This window comes from Mauremys reevesii, linkage group 2, assembly GCF_016161935.1.
Source record: "Mauremys reevesii isolate NIE-2019 linkage group 2, ASM1616193v1, whole genome shotgun sequence".
NCBI lineage: Eukaryota > Metazoa > Chordata > Testudines > Geoemydidae > Mauremys > Mauremys reevesii.
In genome coordinates, this window is record NC_052624.1 from 231,875,672 (window position 1) to 231,902,771 (window position 27,100).

Below are 27,100 nucleotides of genomic sequence, written 5' to 3' on the forward strand. Positions count from 1 at the left end.
CAGTACCAAGAGGTTAATATGATGCCTCTCCTTCAGTTATTTTTCATAAGACTGACTCACATGTTAGGCCAGAATTGATGGATCCGTTTAGCAAATGGAAAGCCTGCTGGAAAAAATATACAACTCATTCTTAAACTAAATCTGATAAGCAAATAATGTAAATCATATAGCAGTTTCTAAAGGCATGAGAAATATTAAACCAAGAGGCAATTTTTACACACACTGACCAGAGAGTTAGAAAGTAAATGAATTAAATAAAAGTAAATAGCTTTTGCCTGGTTTGAAAAAATGTATAAGAACAGCCATACTATGTCAGACCAATGGTCCATCTAGCTCAGTATCCTGTCTTCTAACAGTGGCCAATGTCAGATGTTTCAGAGGGAATGAACAGAACAGGCAATCATTGAGTGATCCATCCCCTGTCATTCACTCCCAGCTTCTGGCAATCAGAGGCTCTTGGGACACCTAGAGCATGTGGATACGTCCCTGACCATCTTGGCTAATAGTCATTGATGAACCTATCCTCCATGAAGTTATGTAGTTCTTTTTTGAACCCTGTTATAGTTTTGGCCTTCACAACATCCCCCAGCAACAAATTCCACAGGTTGACCGTGCACTGTGTGAAGTAGTACTTCCTTCTGTTTGTTTTAAACATGCTGCCTATTAATTTAATTGGGAGACCCTTGGTTCTTGTGTTATGTGAAGGAGTAAATAACACTTTTTTTCCACACCATTCATCATCTAATAGACCTCTATCAGAGCCCTTCTTAGTTGAAAAGCCACAGTCTTTTTAATCTCTCCTTGTATGGAAGCCGTTCTATACCCTTAATCATTTTTGTTGCTAATATATCTTTGTTGAGATGGGGGGACCAGAACTGCACGCAGTATTCAAGATGTGGGCATACCATGGATTTATATAGTGACATTATGATATTTTTTGTCTTATTAGCTATCCCTTTCCTAATGGTTCCTAACATGTTGTTAGCTTTTTTGATTGCTGGTGCTGCACTGGTCTCCAAGATCTCTTTCTTGAGTGGTAACAGCTAATTTAGACCCCGTAATTTTATATGTATAATTGGGATTATGTTTTCCAGTGTGCATTACTTTGATTTATCAACACTGAATTCCATTTGAATTTCATCTGCCATTTTATTGCCTAGTCGCCCAGTTTTGTGAGATATTTTTGTAACTGTATCAGCTGGGCCCTTCTTTTCCATTTCTGTGAAGAAGGAAAAGTAGCCCCTTACATTTCAGGTTTCATATTTGTTATACAGTTAGTCAACACCTGTACTACTAGTGCTACTTATGTTTAACACTATAGGTGAATTTTCATTTGCAATGCTTCATTTATGAGCGCCATTCACTGTATTTAAGGACCAAATGTGAAAGGAAGCAGTATAAAAATGGAAGTGCAGTACACTGGCACCATTTTCCTATTTGGAACTATGCTTTCCACTGAGAAAGATTTGGAAACTGTGTTCACATTTTTTATGGTTTCTCTGGCCTGTAGGGGAATATTTTATCCAAATCATGCTGCTCTGAAACAAGCCTCCTGCTGGTAAAAATCCATAGAAGTTGCTTTTTGTCTTGTTGAATTATGTATGGTATGCATCCCCCAATTGATCCATTATAGATGCACAGCAATAGCTCATTGGTGCTATGTGTGTGCCTATCTCCCATGATTCAGACTCACTGTCAGATTCCAGCCACAACACGTACACGAGGAAATCTGTGTGTGGCAGGGCAGAAGATTTCTGCTCGAGTCTGGCTTTACCAAAGCACGCAGAGAAGCCACTCCTCAGGCCTTCTGTGATGGGAGTGTAAGAGGGGCATTCTGGGGAAAGCCAAAGCCCAAGGGGCACAGTTTACGCTTTCATACACAAAAAGAGAAAGATGCTGTGACAGAAAATGATGCAACCTCCCTTTTCCTAGGAGACTCTCAAGGGGCCAGTGCAGTCTGCAGTGAGAGGCGTGCGTAGTCAGGATATATGCTGAGCCCCACCACCATTTAGAACTACTTCCTCAATCCCCAGCACAGTCCCTGAGTGAGGGTCAACTCATCTACCAAGTGTTGGAGGAGCAGACTAATGTAGGGAGGTGTAATTACATTTCCCTGAGTCAGTTTGGGTGAATCTAGTGCACTGTCTCTAAATAATCCTAATCTTTTGATGGCCTGTGTCAAATTAGAGTCCTCTTTAAAATTTACAATTGAGGCAGATACTACTGTCCTGGGTCTTGTAGAAGCAAAGATAAACCTTGACTAGCAATTGTTGAAAGAGCTTGAAGGTGAAAAGCATTTTCTCTCCTCCTGTAAACAGCAGGTCACATATCAGCCAGACAGAACCAAAACTGAGAAGGGTACTTCAGAGTTACTCTGATAATTTGACTCCTTAAACTCCATGTTGCATGAAGTTTTGCACCTTGATATGACAGCAAAGGCAGCATTGCTAATGAGTTGCTTTCAGATTAATGTTAACTCCCCTGTTACTAATGCCACATTTATGGCACCAAGGGCAACAAATCACTTACCTCCCACCTTTTATCCTTCAGATGTGCATGGGACAATTATAGAAGCATGCACTTCAATTATTATAAAGATAAATCATTTCACATCCAGAATCCAGCCACAGTACAATCGCCATGTTTCTTTTAATAGCAATGAAATAAATCAATGTCTATTGGCTTGCAGGTACAGTAAAAACAAGTATTCTCTGATAAATGTGTTCCTCATTACTTTTATGTACAGAGGATATATCGGGCATGAAGGACCTTTAATACAGCAGCAAAGTTACAGACTGCAGTAGCAATTATAAATAACTTGTCTTCTGAAATAGTGCCATCTCAGAGAAATCATAAAGAAGTGTATATTATCACATTATGGGCCAAATTTATTCTGGGTGTAACTCACTGATACTTGAACTATGCCAGGACTCCCCCTATATGTACGTGCTGTGTACATGCCTATCTTTGTGTGTGTGTGTGTGTGTGAGAGAGAGAGAGAGAGAGAGGATTAAAAGATACGTGGATTTATCATCTTTCCTCCTACAGTAAATGTTAATTTTCATAAAGATTTTCATAACTTTGGTTAATATTTCTTAATGACTAATCAATAACACAGATTCTGACTAAAGGCTGTCTTCTCCAATGCTCAACCCCCTTGTAAAGATATTGGCAAATAGAGGACGCTATCATCCTTACTATCCTCATTTTTATGGGGGTGTGGTTTATTTAAAATACAGCATTTTGAATGTAGACGTAAGCTTTGTGTAATCTCTGGGTAGAGATAAGCAACATAAACACCTTCAAGGTCTCCATTTGAAGGAACAACTTTGAGTGTTTGTCATAAGTTGCCAGATGCAGGCAGTTAAAAGAAATAGATATATTTTATAGTCAGGGCTGGCTCCAGGGCAGCCCTCCCGCGCGACTTCATTCTTCGGCAGCAATTCGGCAGCAGGTCCTTCCCTCTGAGAGGGACTGAGGGACCTGCCGCTGAATTGCTGCCGAAGACATGCTGCCCCTTTCAGGTGGCTGCCCCAAGCACCTGCTTGCTGCGCTGGTGCCTGGAGCCAGCCCTGTTTATAGTCATTGTATACAGAACAGATTTCCTGAAGGCACAGTCTGAAGATAATATATTTAGACCATTTTCGTGGATTCTTTGAAGAGGAATTTCATTGTACATAGTGTTAAGGGAAATAGTCGCATTAAGACTGTGTTCACCTGAAGAATTTATTTTCAGATTTGTTTCTTTTATGAAGGGTCTGTTGAATTGTAGACCTATTGATTCACAGCCACAGTCATGGAAACCTCTTGGGTCTCTCTGGCCTGGCAGTCAACTGTACAGTCAGGAAGATTCAGCAGACATTTTGGTCCCTTTCTTGCAGCCACGCAACACTGATTTCCCCCTTTGCAGTCAACTCCTCGTTGGTGGTGCTTTTGGGGAACAGTGCCTGGTAATAAGTCTTTTCAGGATTGAGCCTTAGATTTCCTGCTTATATCCCACATTGTGCCTGACCCTCACATAGCTGTGCAGTGTGGACGAGGGACCAAGGAGGCTTCCCTACCCTTGCATGGCTGGCACAGGGGTCATGAAGAATTGTGCTCCTCCGGGCATGGAGACTGCTGCCTCATTATTCCCCTGAGGGCACACAGCATTCTAAAAGTATGGGGCATAGAGTAAGTAGAATCATGGCTCTATTAGCCCCACTTGCCAGGAGCAGAGCAGGCTACCGTGTGCACTGTGTGGATGGAATATGTTGCACCCCATGAGGGACTTTAGTAGTGAGCACATGCATTGTTCTCTCTTGGGGAAGTTCTCCTGCTGAAGAAGTCCTGCCCCAACACAAGGCTGTGCCTAACTGGCACAATCAAGCACAAAAATCACTGAATAGGATTTTGTTCATGTGAGCTACACTGCAAGCTAGGCAAATCTGTAATATACTTTAACTAATATGAGAGACATTTTCAAACTTTACCAATGTCTGAGGTTTCAGTCCAATGAGGACAGAATCTGGAGTGAAGCCCCCACAAACATTGATGCAGTTCAGAGTTTGAACTCAGATCCTGATCCAGATTTTGCACTTTGCCCTTCTCTTTACAGTGGGCTGAATTCAACATCCCAAATGTGAAGACCCTCCCACATAGGAGAACCAAAACTCCAGATCCAGATACTAATTTTGTGGCTCTTAAAACAAACAAGGGCAAAGATTACAAAATGGTCTTCTGTTGCATGATTCCTAGAAATATGGTAAAAACCTGACACAATTTTAAAACATTTCTGTTATTCAAGAAAAGGTCAATTTTACAAAGATTTTACAATACTGACATTTTTTCTTATTTCTTTGGGGAAACTGATGGGGAATATCCATGGATATATTAGAAATCATTGTGTCAGGTTTTGATTTTTTTTTCTAATTAGGTTTCAATGTTTTGAGTCCTGAATCACTATTTTTAAAAAATAAAAGCATAATTAGATACTAGAATCTAGATACTGATATGGAAATAATGCTACCATATATATTAATGCTTTTTCATATAATAATAATAATAATAGGAGGTATACCAATCTCCTAGAACTGGAAGGACCTTGAGGTCATCAGTCCCCCCCCCCCCCCACCACAGGCAGGAATTTTTTTTTTGATCCCTAAGTGGCCCCCTCAAGGATTGAACTCAAAACCCTGGGTTTAGCAGGCCAATGCTCAAACCACTGAGCTATCCCTCCCCCCATATGCATAGGGAGGTAGAGCAAAATCTAGTAGAAAATAATTTTTCTATAGGCTCTTAAAATTCTCCCATGGAATTCAATAAAAATTGAATATCCATGCTATGCAATGCTATAGATGTGGTTCAAAAAAACCTATTCAAGAGTTTTATCATTCTTTATTACAAACTATAGATTTTTTGATTAATTTTAATAGAACTATATTAAATTATCTTTCATCCCTATTAATTTCTATAGGACTTTTCCAGAAGGGTGATTTTCAGAGGTGCTGAGCAACCACAGCTCCCACCGAAGCCTCCAGGAGCTGCAGATGGTCAGCAAATCTGAAGATCAAGCCAGCATTGATTAATAGAATTAAGGCATTTCTAGATTTTAAAATATATATATATATACACATACATATAATATCATAGAACAGATTACTTCATGTGTTGTTACAGCAGAAATCCTGGTATCCTTGTCAACACCTGAATGATAAAACAGGGACATCTATTGGTTAAAATAAGGAAACTTTCTTGAATGATTTTGTGATGCTCTAGCTCTAGGCCTTGTGAGCAGGGGCGGCTCCAGGCCCCAGCACACCAAGCGCGTGCTTGGGGTGGCATGCCGCAGGGGGCGCTCTGCCGGTCGCCGGGAGGGCGGCAGGCGGCTCTGGTGGACCTCCCGCAGGCACCAAAGCCGCGGGACCAGCAGACCCTCCGCAGGCACGCCTGCGGGAGGTCCCCCGGAGCCGCCTGCCGCCCTCCCGGCGACCGGCAGAGCGCCCCCCACGGCATGCCACCCTGTTTGGGGTGGCGAAATGTCTAGAGCCACCCCTGCTTGCGAGATCTCCTTTCACTGATGTCTCCATACCACTATTAAGTTCCAAAGTCTTAGTTTATTTAGGCAGAAAAGATCTCATGTTGCTGTTAGTCATTCTTGAAGTAAATGTTACCAGTCCATTCAAGCACCATCTGGGGACCCAATGCTGCTCCAATAGAAATCAATAGCAAAACTGCCAAAGATTTCAGCAAGAGCAGAATCAAGCCCTGAAGTGTGAGAAGGATGTAATGTTATGGAGCATAATAGATATTTACAGGCAAGTAGATATTCCAGACAAACCAGACCCCTCCACAGTGCAGAAAGTGTGTCGCACTGTTCTAGGCCACTCCACCATTTGGGAGGAAGAATTCTTTCCTCGCCCATCTGTTCAGAACCTGACCTGGCAACTCAGGGCAGATGCTTAATCTGAAATATGGGCCTAAATTAGGAGACGGGTTTCAGAGTGGTAGCCGTGTTAGTCTGTATCAGCAAAAACAATGAGGAGTCCTTGTGGCACCTTAGAGACTAACAAATTTGTTTGGGCATAAGTTTTTGAAAGCTTATGCCCAAATAAATGTGTTAGTCTCTAAGGTGCCACAAAGACTCCTCGTTAAATTAGGAGAGTTCACCTAACTGAAGACCTGCTTTCATATTTAATAAGGCAAGCCATTCGTTTGAGTTCATAGAAAGATAAACTGATAAATGAGGGGTGGATAATACATTTTGTATATCAAATCTTTAGTTGGTAAAATCTGATCTTTCAAAACATGATATCATGACATTTAAATATTTGTTTTAAGAATTAAACTAACTCAGTGGCTGCTTCACAGACTGCATCATATCATGGTAAAAGTAGCAAAGTATTGTATGGAAGATTGCATAATTCTGGATGAAGTTTTGGGAGGGGTTAAATAATATTCTGGAGTAATGTATAGACTAGAGATGGGCTTGAGCCCAAGCCCTGGGTCTGAACTACCCCAAACATTGGGGAAATTTGGGACAAGATATGAACTTTTTAGCAGAGAAACGTTCACTATGTGTTTGCAAAACACCAGCTTGCCAGTGTGTGACTCTGGATGATCCAACGGAAAAAGAATACACAGTGACGCGTGGGCACACTTTTAGCAAGAGCAGGGATGATCACCCAGTACTGCCCTCCATACATTCTACAAGAGAATCATTGTTCACCTGTAGCCTGGCTGTAAATTCACAGCCTCAATTCAGTGCAGTCTTCATACTAATAGTAGGACTATGTTTCTGTGCACAGCCCTTCCCTTTCCCAGACTATTCCTACTAAGAATAGAAATAATCTGGGTTGGAAAGGGCTATGTATAGACACCATTGCTGGGTTATGAAATATGCATTCATTAATATATGGACTATGTACACAAACACTTGACCATGCCCCAGTGTACACTGCAGCTGCTGTCATGGAAGGTCTACAAAGCAGCATATCCACACAGTTTCAAAAAGTCTACAACAGAGGCATCCAGCTTTTATCCCAGGCTCTTGCTCCTGACTACAGGTTTGCTTGCTTGTGTCTCTGCCCTCCCCCAGCAAGGATCTGACCCCATACTTTCCTTAATATTTAGAATCAAAGAATCTATTGAGATTGTAAGATACAGAAAAGATTAACATGAAATTCACTGCTATAAATATTCGGCCTGCTTACATTGGCTCAAATTCACTGATTTGACCAGGCTGTGCTTGCCACAGGACACAAAAGGGCTTTATGCCACTTTTTGAAGCTTTCTGATCTTAGGTCTGATGCCTGGCACAATTTAGAGTAGCCTCAAGGCTGCTCTTAGTTACACCAAGAAGTCTATAGTGCCAAAGGGCCATATTGGCAACCAGGGATGGCCTCACAACACACACTATTAGCCATGTGCCCTATACCTGAGGCTGGGCCAATAGTGATGTAGAGCTGCTACTCCAGCTCTATGCCACCGGGGGATTCCTCATACACCTTATGCAAAGGAAATCCTCATATAACCAATCTAGCCATTTCACTGGTATAAAGCAGCTAGATGGGGAGAATTAGGGCCATCGATTTCTTTGGGGTTACTGCAGTTTATATCAGACAACATTGTGTTCTTTTATGGAAACATTCTGTAGAAATCTCACTTTGGTTTTCTACCTAATTTCTCATAATGATCACATTTAGTTTACCTAAATATTCTATTTTAAAATCTTCTTGTAATTTACTCTCAACAAGCCAAAAAATAATATCTAAGGACGCTGCCTTTTAATTTACATTTGCAGGGTATTTTGGTTTTATTAATTATTCAATTGAAGCCCCTCCCATTTCTGACTGACAGTGTTATTTTTGCCTTTGAATAAAATTTCTGTATGTTAATGGAGACTCATGGATGAATCTTACTGTACATCTGCCAAAACCAATTTGGTATCTTTTTCATGGAATTTAGAATGAAGTCTAGTTAAACACCAGCACCTTTCTTTTGTCCTTTAGCATTAATACTGTGTAAAACTGAATTTAAGTTAATATGTGTTATTTAAGACAAAAAGTATGGAATTTAGAACCTAATCAAGGCTATTGTGCAATAAAGCATAGGAAAAACTACTTTTTTAAACTACCTGTGGGAGTTAAGTAATGACAAACAATTCATTTATCAATAGAGAAGTGATGAAATTGGGATTGTCAGATGATCTCTCTCTTTTAGAAAACATGGCTGCAGTTTGTATACATTCCGGCATTCATATTCACATCTTTTCAGTATGTTCTCATTTTTGGTAGGATTATTATGCCATTATGTGGCAGGGCAGGTGTAAAACCCCCTTTAAACCCCTGCCAAAATGCTGGCTGCAGTCTGCTTTCCAGCCAGGGGGCCAGGGTAGAGACACAGGTATTCAGCAGTGAGCCCAGCTGCAAGCCCTAATCAGGGCTGGCTCAGAGCAACATGCTGAACTGAGTGCTGACAGCTGGGCTGAGGCACAGGAGGGCTATAAAAACCCTGAACAAAGCTCAGGGAGGGGGCTAGACTGGGAGGAGACAGGACTGTAGTATTGCTGCCTCCTTACCAAAGAGGGAAGCCTCAAAGGCAGGAGACCCTGGGGAGGGTCTGAGGGGCACTAGCTGTTGGGAGACCGGGGAACTGCATGAACGGTGTAAATGAAGACACTTGGGTGATCCAGCAAGAGAAGGCGTGGAAGACTCTTTATTATACCAGCCTAAACACAGGGTGCAGGCACAAAAGTGAGAGAGCCTGCACTGACCCTGTGACACATTAATAGACTCATAGACTTTAAGGTCAGAAGGGACCATTATGATCATCTAGTCTGACCTCCTGCACAATGCAGGCCACACAATCTCACCCATCCGCTTCTATAACAAACCCCTAACTATGTCTGAGTTATTGAAGTCCTCATAAAACATATGAATTATACAGAAGTGAATTTTGCTTAGTGTATTTAGCACAAGCAAGACAGCTGTAAAACAACAATAATAAATATCAGGGGTTAACTTTAAACTTAATTTGCCATGATTGTTTTGGTTCCAAAAACAAAAGTGTTTATTTAGAAGAAAGTTTATAGACTTATGGGACCATGGATGGTGTGATGAAAGCAAGTCCCTCATATTGTGACTGGAGTTTTCATATAAGGCAGTGTACCTATGTCTGGGTGTGCTCCAATCTCCACACTGAGAAGGCAAAGGGTTAGCTGCACAGGGTGCATAGAGACCTCTCTATTAGCCTCAATTTCTTAAAAAAACTAAGTCTCTAGCTGCTATAGTCCTGGAGAAAAAATTCAAAATCTGAAGTGAGTGTAACTGATGTGGCAATATCTGCCAATGTTTGTAGAGAGCCTGTAACAACAGCTCTAAGGTGTGTTATGTCAGATGCCAAAGATATTTTAAATGTCAGTATCATTAACTGTCTGACTGTTCATGTAATAAAGAAGAGGAAGTATCATATTTGACTAAGTACACCAGTGTTTCCCAAAGTGAGGGTGCATGCCCCTCTCAAAGCATGCAAAGGACTATCTGGTGAGGTGTGTGCAGAAGATCTATGAATTAAGATGGGCAGGCCTTTAACTATACATGGTCGGGTTACCAAGGGAGATGACTGGTTTCACTTTCCTGAAGGGGGACTCAAATTTCACAAGTTTGGGAACCACTGATATAGTTGAACAAAAAAATTGGTCTGATAGATGGCAGTCATCAGTTTGGAAGATCAGCCATACTCCATGCATTATGTTACCTCAAGAAAATCAAGGCCAGTGATAGGTAAAGTTGATGAAATAAGAATGGTTTAACAATGAACTTAAATGTGAATGTCATGTCAAATATAAATTCAAGTGCCTAAGAGATTTCAGCTTTAAATACACTCCATTAAAATATCAACAAATGTGAATAACATTCACTATGAGGCAAACCAAATAACAAAATATCTGTGTTGGCAGCATGTTTATGTATATAAAATCAAATATATCCAATTTTCAAGTAAAAGCTAAAAAACTACAGGGATCCTGTATCAAAATGAGTAATGTCAAAATAAATCTGTACATCAAATAAGCTGATTCCCATACTATCTAGTCAACAAACCATATTACAATTAATTACAGCTAAATGATCGTTCTTATCTGATTTTTCCTTGCTGCTACTTGTTTGGCTGTGCCTTGTTTTTCCTACCATTTCTAGCAACCTGTTTAACAGCAATCAGTAAATAGAAACATTTCACCTCTGGAGACATTTTCCAGCCTAGTTCAGTGGTATTCTGTCTCAGAAATAAATCTCACTCCAATATAACCCTTATAAACTGCTGGTATATTTTGACATCTTCATTTCTATAAGGAGATGATAGCAAAAACCTGCGTTTATACAAGGCATAGGAATGGAACTATGCAATTTCAGTGTTATATCTAGTAAGGTGCCATGGTAAGTTATTCAGCACCACCTTGATGGACAGCTCCATAGAGCTTTGCTATTTAATGTTTCTGTTATAGTCTGATTCTATATGTTTGTCTAGATACATTATTATCACCATTAGCACTCCTGGGTCACCTAAAATGCCCCTAAGGCCAGTAGACTTTTGCAGTGTGCAAGGAATGCAGAATAGTGCCAACAGAGTGGAATGGTAATTTATGCAGCATCATTTATGTGGGAGTTCCAAAAAGTCTAGCACATTGTTGGCAATGATAATACTAAACTTTGTCCAGTCTGGCAAATTAGTAGAACTGTGAAAAGCTTTCATCACAAAATCCAAACACCAGTAAAACTCAGCCTATGATCATCAAAAGGTTTGCCAAGGTTTGTGGACCTTTTGAGTGAATGTGAGCAAAAATTTTAGTGAACCCACACTTTCCCCCCATAGGTTTCAGGGAGAGTTTTATTGTTTCATTCAACATCAGGCAAAAGTCTGCAACATTGGCTGATTTTTCTCAGAGTCCAAAAAATTGGTGTTTTTTTGAACCCCAAAGTGAAAGTGATGGAATCCAAATGAAAACAAACAAAAAGACCCTTGAATTAGCAAACACTTTGTAAATGGAAACTGCTGGTTTTTATGCCACTCTTAAAACGTATCTCTTTTGCTTTTACATATCTTTTGGAGCAACATGACTAATTACATTTTAACTATATTCATCCCTTATGTTACCAGTAAACTTTAGCTAGAAATATATTTTATTTTTCTTTTAATCTGCATTACATTGAACAATTCTATTAATTAAACAATTTGTTTTATATTTATAAATTAGTATCAACACAACATCTGTCAGTAATATGATATTCATGTTCAGCGCTTGATTCAAACCCCGCTGATGTCAATGGAAAGATTCCTATTGACCTCAGTGGATTTTGGATCAGGTCCTCAGTTATTAGAATGAACTAACATTTCTTCTGCATTAAATACTGCCTCTCAGTTTGCTATTGATTTCATGTCTCCATCTGAGATGGCCTTTCACTATTCAACAACAAAATTACCATAGCTGATTTGATAGGTATTTTTATCCTAGTAGGATGAGGCATACTCATAATAGATTCTTTAAGTATTAACTGCAATATAAGACTTCAATAGGATTTTTTTCCTATTTAACACATTATATATGTTGATTAAGACATGCAGGAGAATGAAACAGACAGTGATGAATTGTAAAGGAGAAGGCTGCACCGGCATTCACTCTTAACTTTAATGTGGGGGTTAACCCCATCCCCAATCTAAAAAAATGTATCAGCCATTTATGTGGGTCCAATGCTGTGTTACATGGCCTCATGCCCAATAACCAATATTCAGGGTTGGACCCCCTTCAGCCCACCTCTGAATCCTCTCACCCTCCCCCGGTGAGGAGGAATGAGGGTACTCATGAAAAGTGCTTAACTTTGTGAAAACATAAGATCTTCTCTTCTTTCTCCAGGCTAATAAGATCCAGCATTTATCTCCCAGGTCTCTCACTCATGTTTACCTCTGGCGCATAGCCTCTGTATTGGCCACTGCAGGTGCCAGTGAATAGTTTGGCCACCCCTCCCCACTCACCTCACTGCCTAATATCTGCCTCTGACTAATTTAGTCTCCAATGTATCTACACCACATATTGGCCCCTGTGTCTGACAAATGTGTACATCTTCCCTGTAATGTTCAGGAACACAGTACCTGATTTTCTTGTGTGTGACCACAGTACCACCAGTGTCCAAAAGGATTCTGGCAACTTCCTGGTTCAACATCTTCCAGACTTAATCCACGTGACCAGGAATGACTGCTCCCTGTCATACCTTCCTTGCAAGCATCTCAGACCAAACCACCTTTGTATTCAGCCACAAGTGGGTGATCCAGCCCATATTCCTGCTAAATCCTGATGCTTAAATTTACTCTGGGGCAAACTGGCCTTTAAAATCTAGTCCAGACAAATACAGTGTATTGGGCAAGAAGATGAACAAGAGGATTCAGCGTTATATATATGGGGAGATCAGTGAACAAACTGGAGGCTAAGCAGGTATCTGAAGGAATAAAGGTCATGGTTCTTATTACACAAGAAATGAGAAACTGTCCCAAACATAGGGGGCTGTATGACAGAATTTGTGAAACAGAGAATGGTAGAGAAGAGAAAGGGGTCTTTTCCCACACATCTAGCAACTATGCATGATGTTCTTTAAGGATGTTATAAAGAATATCTATGGATTCAGTCTTCAAATCCTCAATCAAAACTCCCATTGAGTTTGACCTCAATAAGAACGTCTAGACTGAGCCTTTACTGTGACATTCACCTAGCACAGAAAGCCAGTAAAAAGACCATGTGTACCACTTACGTGCCACACAAATGCTGCATTAAGTGGTTAGGCCGTTGAGCAGGCCTTCTATCTTGGGAGTTCATGGCATTCTGAATGCATCTCTCTTCAAGGTCAATGGAGAAATTTCAAGCTGAGCCCTTAAAAAAAAAAGCCAATGATTTTGGGAAAAGTTGAACTTGAAAGGTCAGGAATTTAAATAATATCATTATGGAAAGAGATCATGAGTAGCAGAGAGAAGCTGTTCAGTAATTACACACACTGTCAAAGTCTCATCAGATGTGCTAATTGTAATTGTAATACGGGTTTGATCAAATTTATGTTGTTCTGTTAAATTATTTTCCTCCCCTTCATTGTGTTTAGACTGCCACAGGAGTCTGAAGTCAGAGATCATGTTGGAGAGGTGAACTTTCAAAAGGGAAACTTTAGGAAAGGAAGTGCTGCTACAACTGCGTTGTCAAAGTTCCATTACAAATAATGGTTTGCACAGTAACACACACAGCAGCATGTCATACATATTGTGAGAGCTCATGGCAGGGATGAAATCAACTCATGTCATCTCTGTACTTCATATAGGGTCAAATTCTGCTCTGACAATTGTGTTGTGCACTGCTGTGGGGGAGTGTCCTTGAACCATCCCACAGGATGATTCATAGGGTTGAGAGACGAAACAATTGGGAATGCTCCTTTCTGTCAGCACCAGCTGCCAACAGCAGCATCTATACATGCTGTGCCAAGAGCTGGGCCATGCATATAAACCAGCTGATCATGCTCCCATGGAGCATATCTGGGCACTCCACTCAATATTCAGTGAGGCCCTAATGGCTTGATCCAAAACCTGTTGAATCAATGTTTTCCATTGATTTCAGTGGGCTTTGGATCAAGCCCGGGATGCATATATCTTCCCTACCCTTGGGCAGATGCCTTAGGGAGAGAGACTCCCTGCACCCTAATATACCTTCACAAGCCATTTGCTCATAATATAGACGTCATTAATAATGCTTCAAAAGCATAATGGGCTACTGGTGTTTGCTTTTCTTCTTTTTCTGACGAAAACATTTAGGAGCCCATAGGTCCACACTTGTACCTGCATTCACATTAGCTGCAGGCAAACATCATAGGCTATAAATGATTATACTTGGTACAAATATAATTGTATATAGCTTTAGTGCTTGTGAAAGCCAGGCTGATAGGGCTGGCAACTGGAGTTCTGTACACAGAAGAGTACAGGAAGAGCAGTGACAGTGCAGGTTTACCAAACCCTCCCCCATCAATGTGCATCAGCTCCCTCCCAGAGGACAAAAGTGTAGTTTTGGTTTCTGTGCCCATTCAGTCCTTTCCCTCTGGGTCAAAAAAGATGCCAAATATGATGGTTGTGTGTGTGATGCAGACAAAAAATGTGTCACTGGAACTCAAATCAAAGGGGATAATATAGCTAATCTAGTTTTACCTAACTGCAAATTTAAACTAATTTAAGCTGATTTCCTTTACTGACTGATTCAGTTCAGCTCTGAATTTTCTCTTGGCAGGGTGGCTGCATTTCAGTTTGGACCTAGTGTGTCCTTTCCACCACTTCATGCAATAATTTGGTTTTAATGAGAGTGACCTCAGAAGTAATTTTATAAAAAGGGTTGTTGCAGAGTGAGAGGAATGCAAGAATAGCTATTACATTACGTCTTTATGTTCTTCCTTATTTTCTGTACCTCTTCTATGTAATGATCTTCAGATTTTGTATAATAAAAAAACAAAGTTTTTCTATGTCATTGTAATAATGGTTGATGAGTTCAAGTAAATTAGATGCTTAGGAACAAAGCCAGTTTTTAATGGAAGTTTAACATTGGAGATCTACCAAATTTCCTACAGATTGCTGCTAATTCTTGCCATGAGAATACTGAAGCTTCAGTATCTACAGAATCCCACTAAGGGTCTGATACTGCATTTTTGACATCAGTGGGAGTTTTGCTATTCACTTCAATAGAAGCATGATCGGGGTTTAAGTATTAGTCTACAGAGAAAAGATTTCTATGCACACATTACTTCAGAAACATTAGGCTAGCAGGCAATATTTAAAACACTGAATGAGGTTTTATTTTTCTAGCTGAAGCTAAGTAGTATAAGTTGCCATTACCACTTTATCGATAGATGATATGGATATTCAGTTTTAATGCAGAAAGAAAAAATTAAGTAAACTATTTCTTGTCTTGAATTATAGTTCAACTGCCATGCTGTTTCAAATGTCTTTTGTGCTGCTGTTCTAAACTACTCAGAACAAGAGTAGGTTTTCCAAGAGTGAAATGTGGAGTAAGAAAGAACCAAAGCAAATTTCAAGAATAATGAGGTTTGTGAGTGAAAACTTGCATATGTGCCTGTAATGTGTGTGGGTGTGTTAAATGAATAAGCCTTTTAAAAGGATAAAATGTATGGTAAATGTGTCTCTCTATTCACAGGTCCCTCTGTTTTTATGACGCCTACTCATTTAATGCTAAACATGATACCTTATTCTGTAGGTTGGTTACTTGATCTCCTAATTAATCACAAAATTCTGGTTAGGCATTTGGCCAAGTGGCCAAGCCGTATCTCAGATATTTCCCCCCATAATCCTAAATTCCGTGCAGCCACTCCAACACTGTATGAGGCAAAGGAGCCTGGAGGAGGTGACATGTAAGCTTAGCTGCAGCTTGGCTCTGAATCTCCAGGGCATTGTTTCTCAAAGGGTTCAGCTGTTCCCCCTCTCACTTTCACTCGTCTCCCTCAGGCTTCCTCTACACTTAAAAGTTTTGCCTCATAGTATGTTGGGTAAGGGCTTAAAAAAAATCACACCCCTACACAACATAGCAGAAGCTCTAGTGTAGGTGCAGTTATGCCAGCAAAAAATACATTTTGCCGATGAAGCATATTTTGTTCAGGCTGTTGGTATAAGGCAGGGGTGGCCAACCTGTGGCTCCGGAGCCACATGTGGCTCTTCAAAAGTTAATATACAGCTCCTTGTATAGGCACCACCTCCAGTGCTGGAGCTACAGGTGCCAACTTTCCAATGTGCCGGGGGGTGCTCACAGCTCAACCTCTGGCTCTGCCACAGGCCCTGCCCCCACTCCACCCCTTACCCCCCCTCCCCTAAGCCTGCAGTGTCTTTGCTTTCCCACCCCCCTCCTCCCCAGAGCCTCCTGCACACCATGAAACAGCTGATTGGGAGGTGTGGGGAGGAAGGGGCAGGCACTGATCGGCAGGGCTGCTGGTGGGTGGGAGGCACTGGGAGTGGGGTGGGGGAGCTGATGGGGGGCTGCTGATGTATTACTGTGGCTCTTTGGCAATGTACATTGTTAAACTCTGGCTCCTTCTCAGGCTCAGGTTGGCCACCCCTGGTATAAGGTATATCAGCAAAAGAACTCCTGCTGGTATAAGCTATATCTCCACTGGAAGGGTATAGCTATACTGGCAACCCCTTTCTTGTGTAGACAGTTGCTGCTGTTACTATTGCTCCCCTGCCAGGCTTTGCCTAATGACTTGTAAAATCTAATTAATTGCAATACAGGGAGTCCTCGGACTTACGACACAATTCGTTCCTCAGAATTGCATTGTTAAGTTGAAACGTTGTAAGTCCAAACCGCTTTTCCCATAGGAATCAGTGGTATGAAGGGGGGATTGGTTCTTGAACCAAGGCTTGATACACTATTATATCACCACAATATCACCACAATAACCCAGATTTTTGTACTAAATGAATTATAGATGACTAATGCTGCAGCATCAATGTATTTACTGTACATTTTATTTTGTAAACAGCATTCAAATAAACATATAAACTCACATATGCTGCTCAGAATGCCAGCAACACAGGCTCAGAAAGCTGGGGAGAATGGCACACATGCGGAGCCTCAGCCAATCACTTTTCAAGCTTTCTGGGGCTGGGAGCCAATAAAAAATGAGCAGCAACCCTACCTGACAACAATCTATCCTGCTGCCTCGAAGCCAATCAGAAGTGACCAATTCCAGCTCCATACCAATATAACGCAACCAGGAAGTGGTTTCAAGTGAACTTTATGCAAATTGAGCATCATAAGTGTGAAACAAGCGTCGTAAGGGATGAAACAGGCAGTCAATTGAAAAGCATAAGTGGCATCCAACATAAGTCAGGTGTCGTAAGTCTGAGGACTCCCTGTAATTAAAACATACTATGTGGAATGATGCACAGTTTTAATTACACTCTAAAGTCCCAATGAAATAAAAACTTTAAATTCTTGCATGCAAAATACTCCACTTAGGAAGGAACAATCAGTTGCACACATACAAAATGGGAAATGACTGCCTAGGAAGGAGTACTGTGGAAAGGGATCTGGTGTCATAGTGTATCACAAGCTAAATATGAGTCAACAGTGTAACACTGTTGCAAAAAAAGCAAACATCATTCTGGGATGTATTAGCAGGAGTGTTGTAAGCAAGACACAAGAAGTAATTCTTCCACTCTACTCCATGCTGATTAGGCCTCAATTGGAGTATTGTGTCCTGTTCTGGACACCACATTTCAGGAAAAATGTGGGGAAATTGGAGAAAGTCCAGAGAAGAGCAACAAAAATAATTAAAGGTCTAGAAAACATGATCAATGAGGGAAGATTGTAAAAATCTGGTTTGTTTAGTATGGAGAAGAGGCGACAGAGGGGACATGATAACCGTTTCAAGTACATAAAAGGATGTTACAAGGAGGAGAGAGGTAAATTGTTCTTGTTAACCCCTGAGGATAGGACAAGAAGCAATGAGCTTAAATTGCAGCTAGAGCAGTTTAGGTTGGACATTAGGAAAATGCCCTAACTGTCAGGGTGGCTAAGCACTCGAATCAATTGCCTAAGGGAAATTGTGGAATCTCCATCACTGGAGATTATTAAGAGCAGGTTAGACAAACACCTGTCAGGGATATTCTAGATAATACTTAGTCCTGCCATGAGTGCAGGGGATTGGAGTAGATTACTTCACGAGGTCCCCTCCAGTCCTACAGTTCTATTATAGGAAACCAAAATGCACTAAACATCCTTCAATAACATGAACGGGTATATAGCTGACAACTTAATTCTACAATATTGCAAATCTGCAATTCCATGTGCATTTTCAACTCTTACTGGAACCCCTGGTGAACACAGGATTTGCATGTTACCAGCAACTGGCACCGAAAATGAATGACTCAGAGATGACAGGTAGCATCACCTTGATTCACTAAGTTGCACTCTTTTCTCTGGAGAAGAAGGTCATGTGTCCAAGTCCTAGAAAAGGGTTTGTTCTTGTATGTAATGCTAACAGTGCAGTGTTAGAAGGGGTGCTGTACTTCAGAGTCACCAATTCCTCAGCAGAGATCTTCCCCTCTCCAGTGCTACTGCACATTTTGAAAAGTGCACAAAATAACCCCTATAGCCTGGCCAGCATCCCCTAACTAAAGTGAGGTCTGATGACAAATTAGACAAATGCTGCTTTCATGATTTTATTATCTTAATATAACTCTGTCATGTACTACCTGGCTATGTCATATACTACTCTTTATATTCTGCGGTGGGCTGAAATGAGGAAGCAGTCAGTTTGGCTGACAGTAGCTCCCAGTTGCACAGTGCATGTTATTAACAACTTCACAGTTCCTACCTTGGCCACATTTATTTATTTTTCCTTCAAATTTTTAAAATAAAATTATAGTGTTATTAAATATTTTATAGAACCCAAGGATGTGCACGCTACAACAATGTTATTCTAGGATGCTGAGGTATGTGCAATACCCCAGGCTTTATTTAGGCTTCAAACCTTTACACAGGGAAACCTGATATTCTAACATAGAAAAGGCATGTCTCACAGTTGAGTGAGGAGTGGTTGCACTGCAATATGATTTGCTTGGGAATCCATTCCTTTGATAACTGACCTCAAGCCATGAAGGATTTCAGTTCCAGGACCACTTATTGGTACCTGGCTATACAATCTTATCCCTTCCATGTTCTCTTACCATCCTGTAGCAGTTTGCTAATGTTCACTTCTTTTCCCTGAATGAGAAGTGGGATGACTTTCTATTGAGAACAGGCCCCTAGCAATGCCCTGAATAGAGGTGTAATGACACATACAGCCCAGGTTAATTAGAGCACAGCTTCTTTCCTCCCTCTGCTTGGACTGTGGGTCAAAGGAAGACCAAAATAGATGGTTCAGGATTCATTGAGCACAAGTAGATGACTCTTATTGCCCTAATATAAATGGTTCTCCTCAGAAGGAAGAGGGTTGACAGGAGAGATGCATACCTGTCTGGGTTACTCCAAAGCATGGGTGATGGGTTCTACTTTGTATGTTTATTCTGCATTATTCTGAGTTGAAAAAAAACCCTGGGGATTGTATCTGGGAATGACTCTCAGACCTCTGTGGCCTTTTTTGTTTGTGTTTAGAGAGCTGAGTCTGCTGTAAGTTACAGCCCAACTTGAAAAGACTGTGTGCCTCTCAAAGTATGAGCTAGCCCAAGCCAATGGCCCCTACCTCAGTGGATTAACAAATTTGGTGCCCCTAGTCCCTCAAAAAATTGCTTCACCGCGGTAAGCCTGGGAGGGAGGGGAATTGTGGCGCGCTCGGGGGATGGCAGCAGTGGAGTGGAGGTGAGCTGGGGCAGGGAGCGGTTCCCTGCTCCCCCCTCCAAGAGTCACTCCCCGCGCCTGCCGGCCCCAGCTCACCTTTGCTCCTCCTCCTCTGATCGCGCCGCTACTTGCTTCTCCCTCCCTCCCTCCCAGCGCTTTTGCGCAGCGAGCCTGGGAGGGAGGAGAAGGGGAGTTGCGGCACGCTCGGGGAATGACAGCGGTGGAGTGGAGGTGAGCTGGGGTGAGGAGCGGTTCCCGGCCCCCCGCAGGTTACTCCCCGCGCCCGCGGGCCCCAGCTCACCTCTGCTCTGCCTCCTCCAAGCACAACGCTACTCGCTTCTCCCTCCCTCCCTCCGAGCACTTTTGCGTGGCAAGCCTGGGAGGGAGGTGGAAGGAGGGAAGAGCAGTGTGCCTGAGGGAGGAGGCGGGCCGCGCTTTGGGGAAGGGGCGGAGTTGGGGAGGGGTCACGAGCAAATTTGCCTCCCTAGGCCTAGGCCTTGTTGGCCTAGGCGATGATATGCTGCTGCCCTACCTCTGTTATTTCCATTGGGGTCAGTGAGTCAGCCGTCACAGGTAGGACAGATTTGTATATTGCTTTATTGCACTACACATTTTTTGTATATTAGAGCACTTCCGGCTGCCTTATTGTGTCTTTGGAAGAACACCAAACACCAAAAGATGATTTTAAATGAACCATTTCTGAGAAATGAGAACAAAGGCTTTTTGACTGAGCATCAATTAAATAGTAAAGCAGAAAATAATTAACATTAGTACTTCTAATGGAAACCTTGAGTTACTTATGGCTTTTTTTAAAAAATATGCTTTTCCAAATTAAGTACTTCTATGGATTTGTTTCTCATAACTGTTAAACTTTCATAAATAATGTCAAGGCTGCCCATATTCCTTTATCTTACAAATAATTGAACTAAATGCTAAAACCACTAAATTCTGTAATATAGTCTGTTCTTTTATCATAATGCTAGCTATCTGAAGGACAATGACCAGATATTCCTGACAAAATGAAAGCTACAAGACATTGAAATTCCTGTTTCCTATTAAAATTAATGGCAAAATGTTTCTCCTTAGACTGAGATCAAGCCATTTCCACAACAATCTGTGGAACTTGTTCCATACAATGATCTGTGAGAACTTGATTTTGTTTGCCTTCAGGCTACTGTATAAGGTTTTACTTCTCAACCAAGCTTTTGCCTAATCAGAGGGCCATTTCCTTCATTCTTTAACTGCGCCCAAACTGTCATAGACATCACAGCGATGCAGGATCAGGCTCTTAAGGCATTTCTTTTTCTTTCCTAGTTTAGACTTTTCTAGTTTAAAAATTGATGTTTGATTTTATATGTGATGAAATGAGAGATGTGTGCACTAAATTAACTAAATTGAATGGTTAATTTCAGAACATGTTAATCAGTGTAATAGGGTGCTTGGTGGGGTCTGGTGACCTAGTGGTTACCATTCTTAGTGCCATCCTCTCTGTGGGTAGGATTTGCAGTCCTTCGCTTAATCAAAGGTGCACTCAGGTGGCAGGAGGTCTATGTCCCTCCTGTAATAGGGGTCCTTAGCAGGGGAGTCTGGACCCACCCACTCAACCAGGCTCTGGCCCATGACCCTAAGACAGTCAACCATGTCTGGCCCCTGAAGGTGCCTTCTGAGTTACCCTCCCTGGGTCACTTCCTACCATCTGCTTTTCTCCTCCAGTCTGATATGAGTCAAAAAGAAAAGGCAATCAAAACTGTAAGCCCCAACCAGGCTCAACATATAGTCTTCCTCCCTCTGGAAGGCTTTCTGGCATCCTTGTCAAGAACCTTCATGGAGAGTCTGTCCTCCTCTCCAGCCTCCCTCCTTCTGTGCTGGGTTGCAGCATGCTCTGCAAGTCTGGAGAGGTGGGGCTATCTAGGCCCAGTACAGCCCTTTAACCCCTTCAAGCCCAGTATGGGGTTGTACACCCCATCACAATCAGCCATTCAGTTTCTCACCAGTGAGTAAGGTTTAAAATAATTACATTTAATGCTGAATGCTAAAAGATGAATGTTTAACACAATTACAGAAACTGTGGCATTTTATATTATTTGCCTGTAGAGTTAATTTGTATTAATGAATAGCAACCTTTTTATTTTAAAATTATAGCCAAATCATGCTTACCTTACTCATAAGTAGACCCTCTGGAATCAGTAACAGAAGCATATTTGACTTGATGTGGGTAAATCTAGAGTTTTTCTTTGTGAAAATCAAATAAAAGAAAGAAAGAAAAAACAAAAGAAAAAATTTAGATAACTTTGACTTTATTTGGAGCACATAACACATTTTTTTAAATAATACAAGCAGCCACTTACAAATACCTTCACTTTTAGCTTCCAGGATGGTTTGCTAACCAGAGCCTTGTTTATTTTGTTTTACAGATTTTGGCCATTGTATCCATTCTGTTCATCGTACTGTCAACCATTGCTTTGTCTCTCAACACACTACCTGAGCTTCAAGAAATAGATGAATTTGGACAACCAAATGACAACCCCCAGTTAGCACATGTTGAAGCTGTGTGTATTGCTTGGTTTACTATGGAGTACCTTCTGCGTTTTCTGTCCTCACCAAATAAGTGGAAGTTCTTCAAAGGTCCATTAAATGTGATTGATTTACTGGCCATTTTGCCATATTATGTCACCATTTTCCTCACAGAGTCCAACAAAAGTGTGCTGCAGTTCCAAAACGTCAGACGTGTGGTTCAGATATTTCGTATTATGAGGATACTAAGGATCCTTAAACTTGCCAGGCATTCAACAGGCCTTCAGTCTTTAGGTTTCACTCTCAGGCGGAGTTACAATGAATTGGGTTTGTTGATATTATTTTTAGCAATGGGAATAATGATCTTTTCCAGCCTTGTGTTTTTTGCTGAAAAGGATGAAGACGCTACAAAGTTTACCAGTATCCCTGCATCGTTTTGGTGGGCTACCATCACTATGACCACTGTAGGATATGGTGACATTTATCCTAAGACTCTACTCGGAAAAATAGTTGGAGGACTGTGTTGCATTGCTGGAGTGCTGGTAATAGCCCTGCCCATACCAATCATTGTGAATAACTTCTCTGAGTTTTACAAAGAGCAAAAACGGCAGGAAAAGGCCATTAAAAGAAGAGAGGCCCTTGAGCGAGCTAAAAGAAATGGCAGCATTGTCTCCATGAACCTGAAAGATGCATTTGCGCGCAGTATGGAACTCATTGACGTAGAAGTGGACACAGGAAAGCCTGGCGATCCAACCAATTCAAAGGATACACCTGATGATAACCACCTATCTCCAAGCAGGTGGAAGTGGGCCAGAAGGACAATGTCTGAAACAAGTTCAAATAAGTCTTATGAGAACAAATATCAGGAAGTTAGTCAGCAGGGCTCCCATGAGCAATTAAATAATGCTGCTGCTGCTGCTTCCAGCCCACAACACCTGAGTGCTCAAAAACTAGAGATGTTATATAATGAAATAACTAAAACTCAGTCTCAGCCTAATCTTAATGCTGGCTACCAAGATCAGCCAGTAAAACCACCTGAGTATGAGGAAGAAATAGAAATGGAAGAGGTTACTGGACAGAGAGATCAGCTGCCAGCTGGACATACAGATGTAATTACAGACATGAGAAGCACATCTAGCATTGATAGCTTCACCAGTTGTGCAACTGACTTCACAGAAACAGAAAGGTCACCCCTTCCTCCTTACCTTGGCTCTCACCTGCAAATGAGATTCCCAAGTGACTCTGTTAATCTAGAGGACAACCAAAGAACAAAGAGTTCTCTATTTGTATCACTCACAAGAGAGAAACTGTTTGCCCCTAGAGATGTCACTTTTGACTATAAGCCAATTGACACTGCTGCAAACAATGATGGTTGTGGCTCCCAAACTGTTCTGCATGGTCACTTGCATTTTGACAGTGCCATGGAAAGCCCCAAAAGTTCTCTAAAAGGTAACAATCCATTAAAACCTAGATCCCTTAAAGTTAACTTTAAGGAAAACAGAGGCAGTGCTCCACAAACTCCACCAAGCACTGTGAGGCCATTGCCAGTAACAGCAGGAGCAGACTTTACACAGTCTACATCTCAGCATATTAGCACCATTCTTTTAGAAGAGAATTCACCCCAAGGTGAAAGACCCATCATGCTGGGTGCTGATGCCTCGATGCTTTGCCAGGGACCTCCTAAAAGATCATCCCCTCTGTTTCCCAAACAAAAGCTTTTCACTTTCCCTTCAAAGGAGAGGAGAAGCTTCACTGAAATAGACACTGAAGAAGAAGAAGACTTCATGGAGATCTCTGGTGTGAAACAAGAAAAGAAGCAGGATATCAAAACAAATTGCTTTGGGGACAAACACAATGATGGCACCCATTTAACAGACGAGACAAGAGTCAGCTCTTCTTCACCCAAAAGCATGGGTCACAATTGTACTCAAGACATTTACCATGCTGGGAGTGAAGTAAAGAAGGACAGTAACCAAGAAAGTTACAAAATGGAAAACCATTTATTTGCCCCAGAAATTCATTCAAATCCAGGCGAAACTGGTTATTGTCCCACACGTGAAACCAGCATGTGACTAGTCACAAAAGCAATAAAAAAAACTCTTCTTAAAACCACAGTTAGTAATGCCTGTGAACTAAAACATGGAAGCCTCAAAACAAAAAACAAAAAAAAGTGCATAAAATTGTTATTTTTGCATGGCATGAAGAGTTGTTTAGTTTACGTATTGTTTAAGTAAAGAGTTCCAAGACTGCTTTTTGTAACAAACAAACAAAAAGGGAGAAAAAAAATGACTCAAGAACAGTGAGTAAAATAAAGAGGGCTCTATTAGGAGCCAGTGTTCTGCAAAGTCTGACATTTTTGATCCTTTCACTTTATGATTGTAGACAGATTTTAAACTTTGTGAACTTTTTTTTTCTCTTGGTTACAATGAGTTTTAGAATTTGCACATGAAAGGATTAAAAGTCAATGCATGCATTCATAATGATGTGAAACAAGGTGCTTTGAGCTTGCAAAATGAATATATTTGTAAATAGTTTGGGGTCGGGGGGAGAGCTACTGTTATCAAGGATCTGTGGACATCAAGTTTCCTGGGACACAGGTACTTCCTTCACAGCACATTGCCTGGAGGATTTGTACAGACTTATGTTGCAAAATTGCAACTTCTGCTTAAAGCATCTCACATATCTTGCTTTCTGTTAAAAAGCTCATGAGTATATCTGTTTATTTAAGGAACTACAGTATTTTTAGTTTATCTGTGCTGTAAATCATAGTATTTTTTATTTGCATAAACTTTGTTGTTGCATTTGTAATTTAAATTAAGGATTCTTGAGAAAAAGTAAAGATTTAATGACCAGAATTGAAGCATTTGATATTTTATATAAGCACTGCCAAAATTTCATAATTTATAACAATGCCCCATCATAAAATAAGAATACAAACCATGCAATTATTGCTGTGGGAATAAATAGGGCCAAATGGCCATCAAGGATGAAACAGTTTATATCCAAAGAGTTCTCACTCTCAATACAATTATTTTCAATTCTTATTTTTGCTGAATAATGTTTTTCTTTCTTTTGTTTTATTTGATGATCTCCTGAGGGCCCTTTTTTAGCATTTTCCCCCTTTAACCTACAGTTCTCTTTTCTCTTTAACTATGGTGTCCATATTTCAGCTGGAGGGCAGAGGAGCAGTTGAAGGTTGTTGCCATTGCCACTCCATGGATCAACAGAAAAAAAGCATTTAATTACAGGAAAATATCAGCCACCCCATTTCCCCTGATGACAAAGCATCTTTATTTTTTAGGGTGTACTTGAGCTCTGTCTCAGCCTTGGGAAAGATGCTGAACCCAAACCTAGCTTATAATGCACCAATGAAGCTCCTGCATGAATGAAGCTATTCATTTTTTCTCATCCAGTAGATTTTTTCACTTCATAAATCCCCATATGTCTGATGAATAAGCAGATTCACAATAATGTAAAGTAGCCAATATTTTTCCTTGTGAAAAACAAATAATTTCATTTTTATATTTTCCTCTGATTACTTCAAAAATATAGAGCCTGATGCTCTTCTTACTGACAGTGGTCTTACAATGGTGTGGACCAGCTCCTTGCCTGAGATGAAGGATTTTCCAGTGGTTAGGGAGGTAGTCTTGTACTTGAGAGACCCAGGCTCAGTCCCTTGTTCTACCACAAACTTCCTGTGTGACTTTAGGCAAGTCATTTAACCCCTCTGTGCCTCAGTTCCCCATCTGTAAAATAGGAAAAACAATACTCACAGAGGTCTTCTAAGGAAAAATATATTAAAGCTAATGAGGCTCTAACATACTGTGGTAATGGAAGCCATAAAAGTACTTGAGATAGAGAGCTGGTGTAAATCAGCATAGCTCTCTTCATTTCATGGAGCTTGGCCAATTTACAGAAGCTGAAGATCCAGCCATGTGATTCCATTCACTTAAGCAGAGTTGCCCCTCTCTTAAGTGAGTGGGACAGTCCGGTCCATGATGTACTTCTCTTAGAAGAGAGGACATTTTTGTTACAAAGCTGCCTTCCCCAAAAGACTACAGAGCTGACCATGCAGAGCTTACTCAGGTCTCACCCATGTAAGGGCTGCAAGATAGAACCCCAAATACCTGTTCAATTGGCTGGACCAAATAATAAGCACGGCATAGTTCCTTGGTTTAAAATAGGAAAATCTTTAATTGTTGGTCTTTTAAGGATTTTTTTTTGTTTTTTTTTTTACCAAAATGAGTCCATGTGTTTCTTGTGTGATTTGAAACCTTGGCGTACTATATCATTTCTCCCAATCAGTGTCTGGTCATTAATTCTCAAAATAAAAATGCCCTTTCTGTCCTTCATTGCAGTCCAGGTAACCCTATTGCTACATATAATTTTACCTATTTCCATGGCACTCTGCTGAACACTTTTCAACCATTTGTTTCACTGTTCCAAAACTTATCTCTTGAATGTTTTCTAGTCGTTAATCTTCTATATTTATGTTTATTGTTTACTGGTAGACATTTTCAATGACTGAGACTAAATGCCAGTCCACTTTATATGCCTAAAGTGTTGGTCAGAGCATATTTTCTATTTATAGTTTTGTGAAATCACACAATCCTATTTGATCTGCCTTTAGGTTCTAGCCAACAAAATGAAAACCAAGTTTAGTCCAAATGGAGCCCAGTCCTTTAGTCTTAACCTAGGGAAAACTCCCATTCAAGTTAATGACTCTGTTTAGGCTAACCCCCAGGT

General features: G+C 40.9%; 1 protein-coding gene and 1 long non-coding RNA gene across 5 annotated transcripts in view; one reads left to right on the top strand and one right to left on the bottom strand.

Moving 5' to 3' along the window:
• The window catches only part of KCNB2 (potassium voltage-gated channel subfamily B member 2), a 261,936-nt gene extending 236,860 nt beyond the window's left edge, over positions 1-25,076 (top strand). Inside the window, exon 2 of the mRNA XM_039523286.1 lies at positions 22,255-25,076. Within this exon, the coding sequence (XP_039379220.1) occupies positions 22,255-24,426 (2,172 nt within the window). The 3' untranslated portion in view covers positions 24,427-25,076. The remainder of the gene's footprint in view (positions 1-22,254) is intronic.
• Positions 1-27,100, bottom strand: part of LOC120397449 — a 139,644-nt gene that overhangs the window by 85,824 nt on the left and 26,720 nt on the right. For all 4 annotated transcript variants that reach the window (XR_005593803.1, XR_005593806.1, XR_005593804.1 and 1 more), the window contains one exon: positions 21,998-22,072. This is a non-coding gene — a long non-coding RNA (uncharacterized LOC120397449). The remainder of the gene's footprint in view (positions 1-21,997; positions 22,073-27,100) is intronic.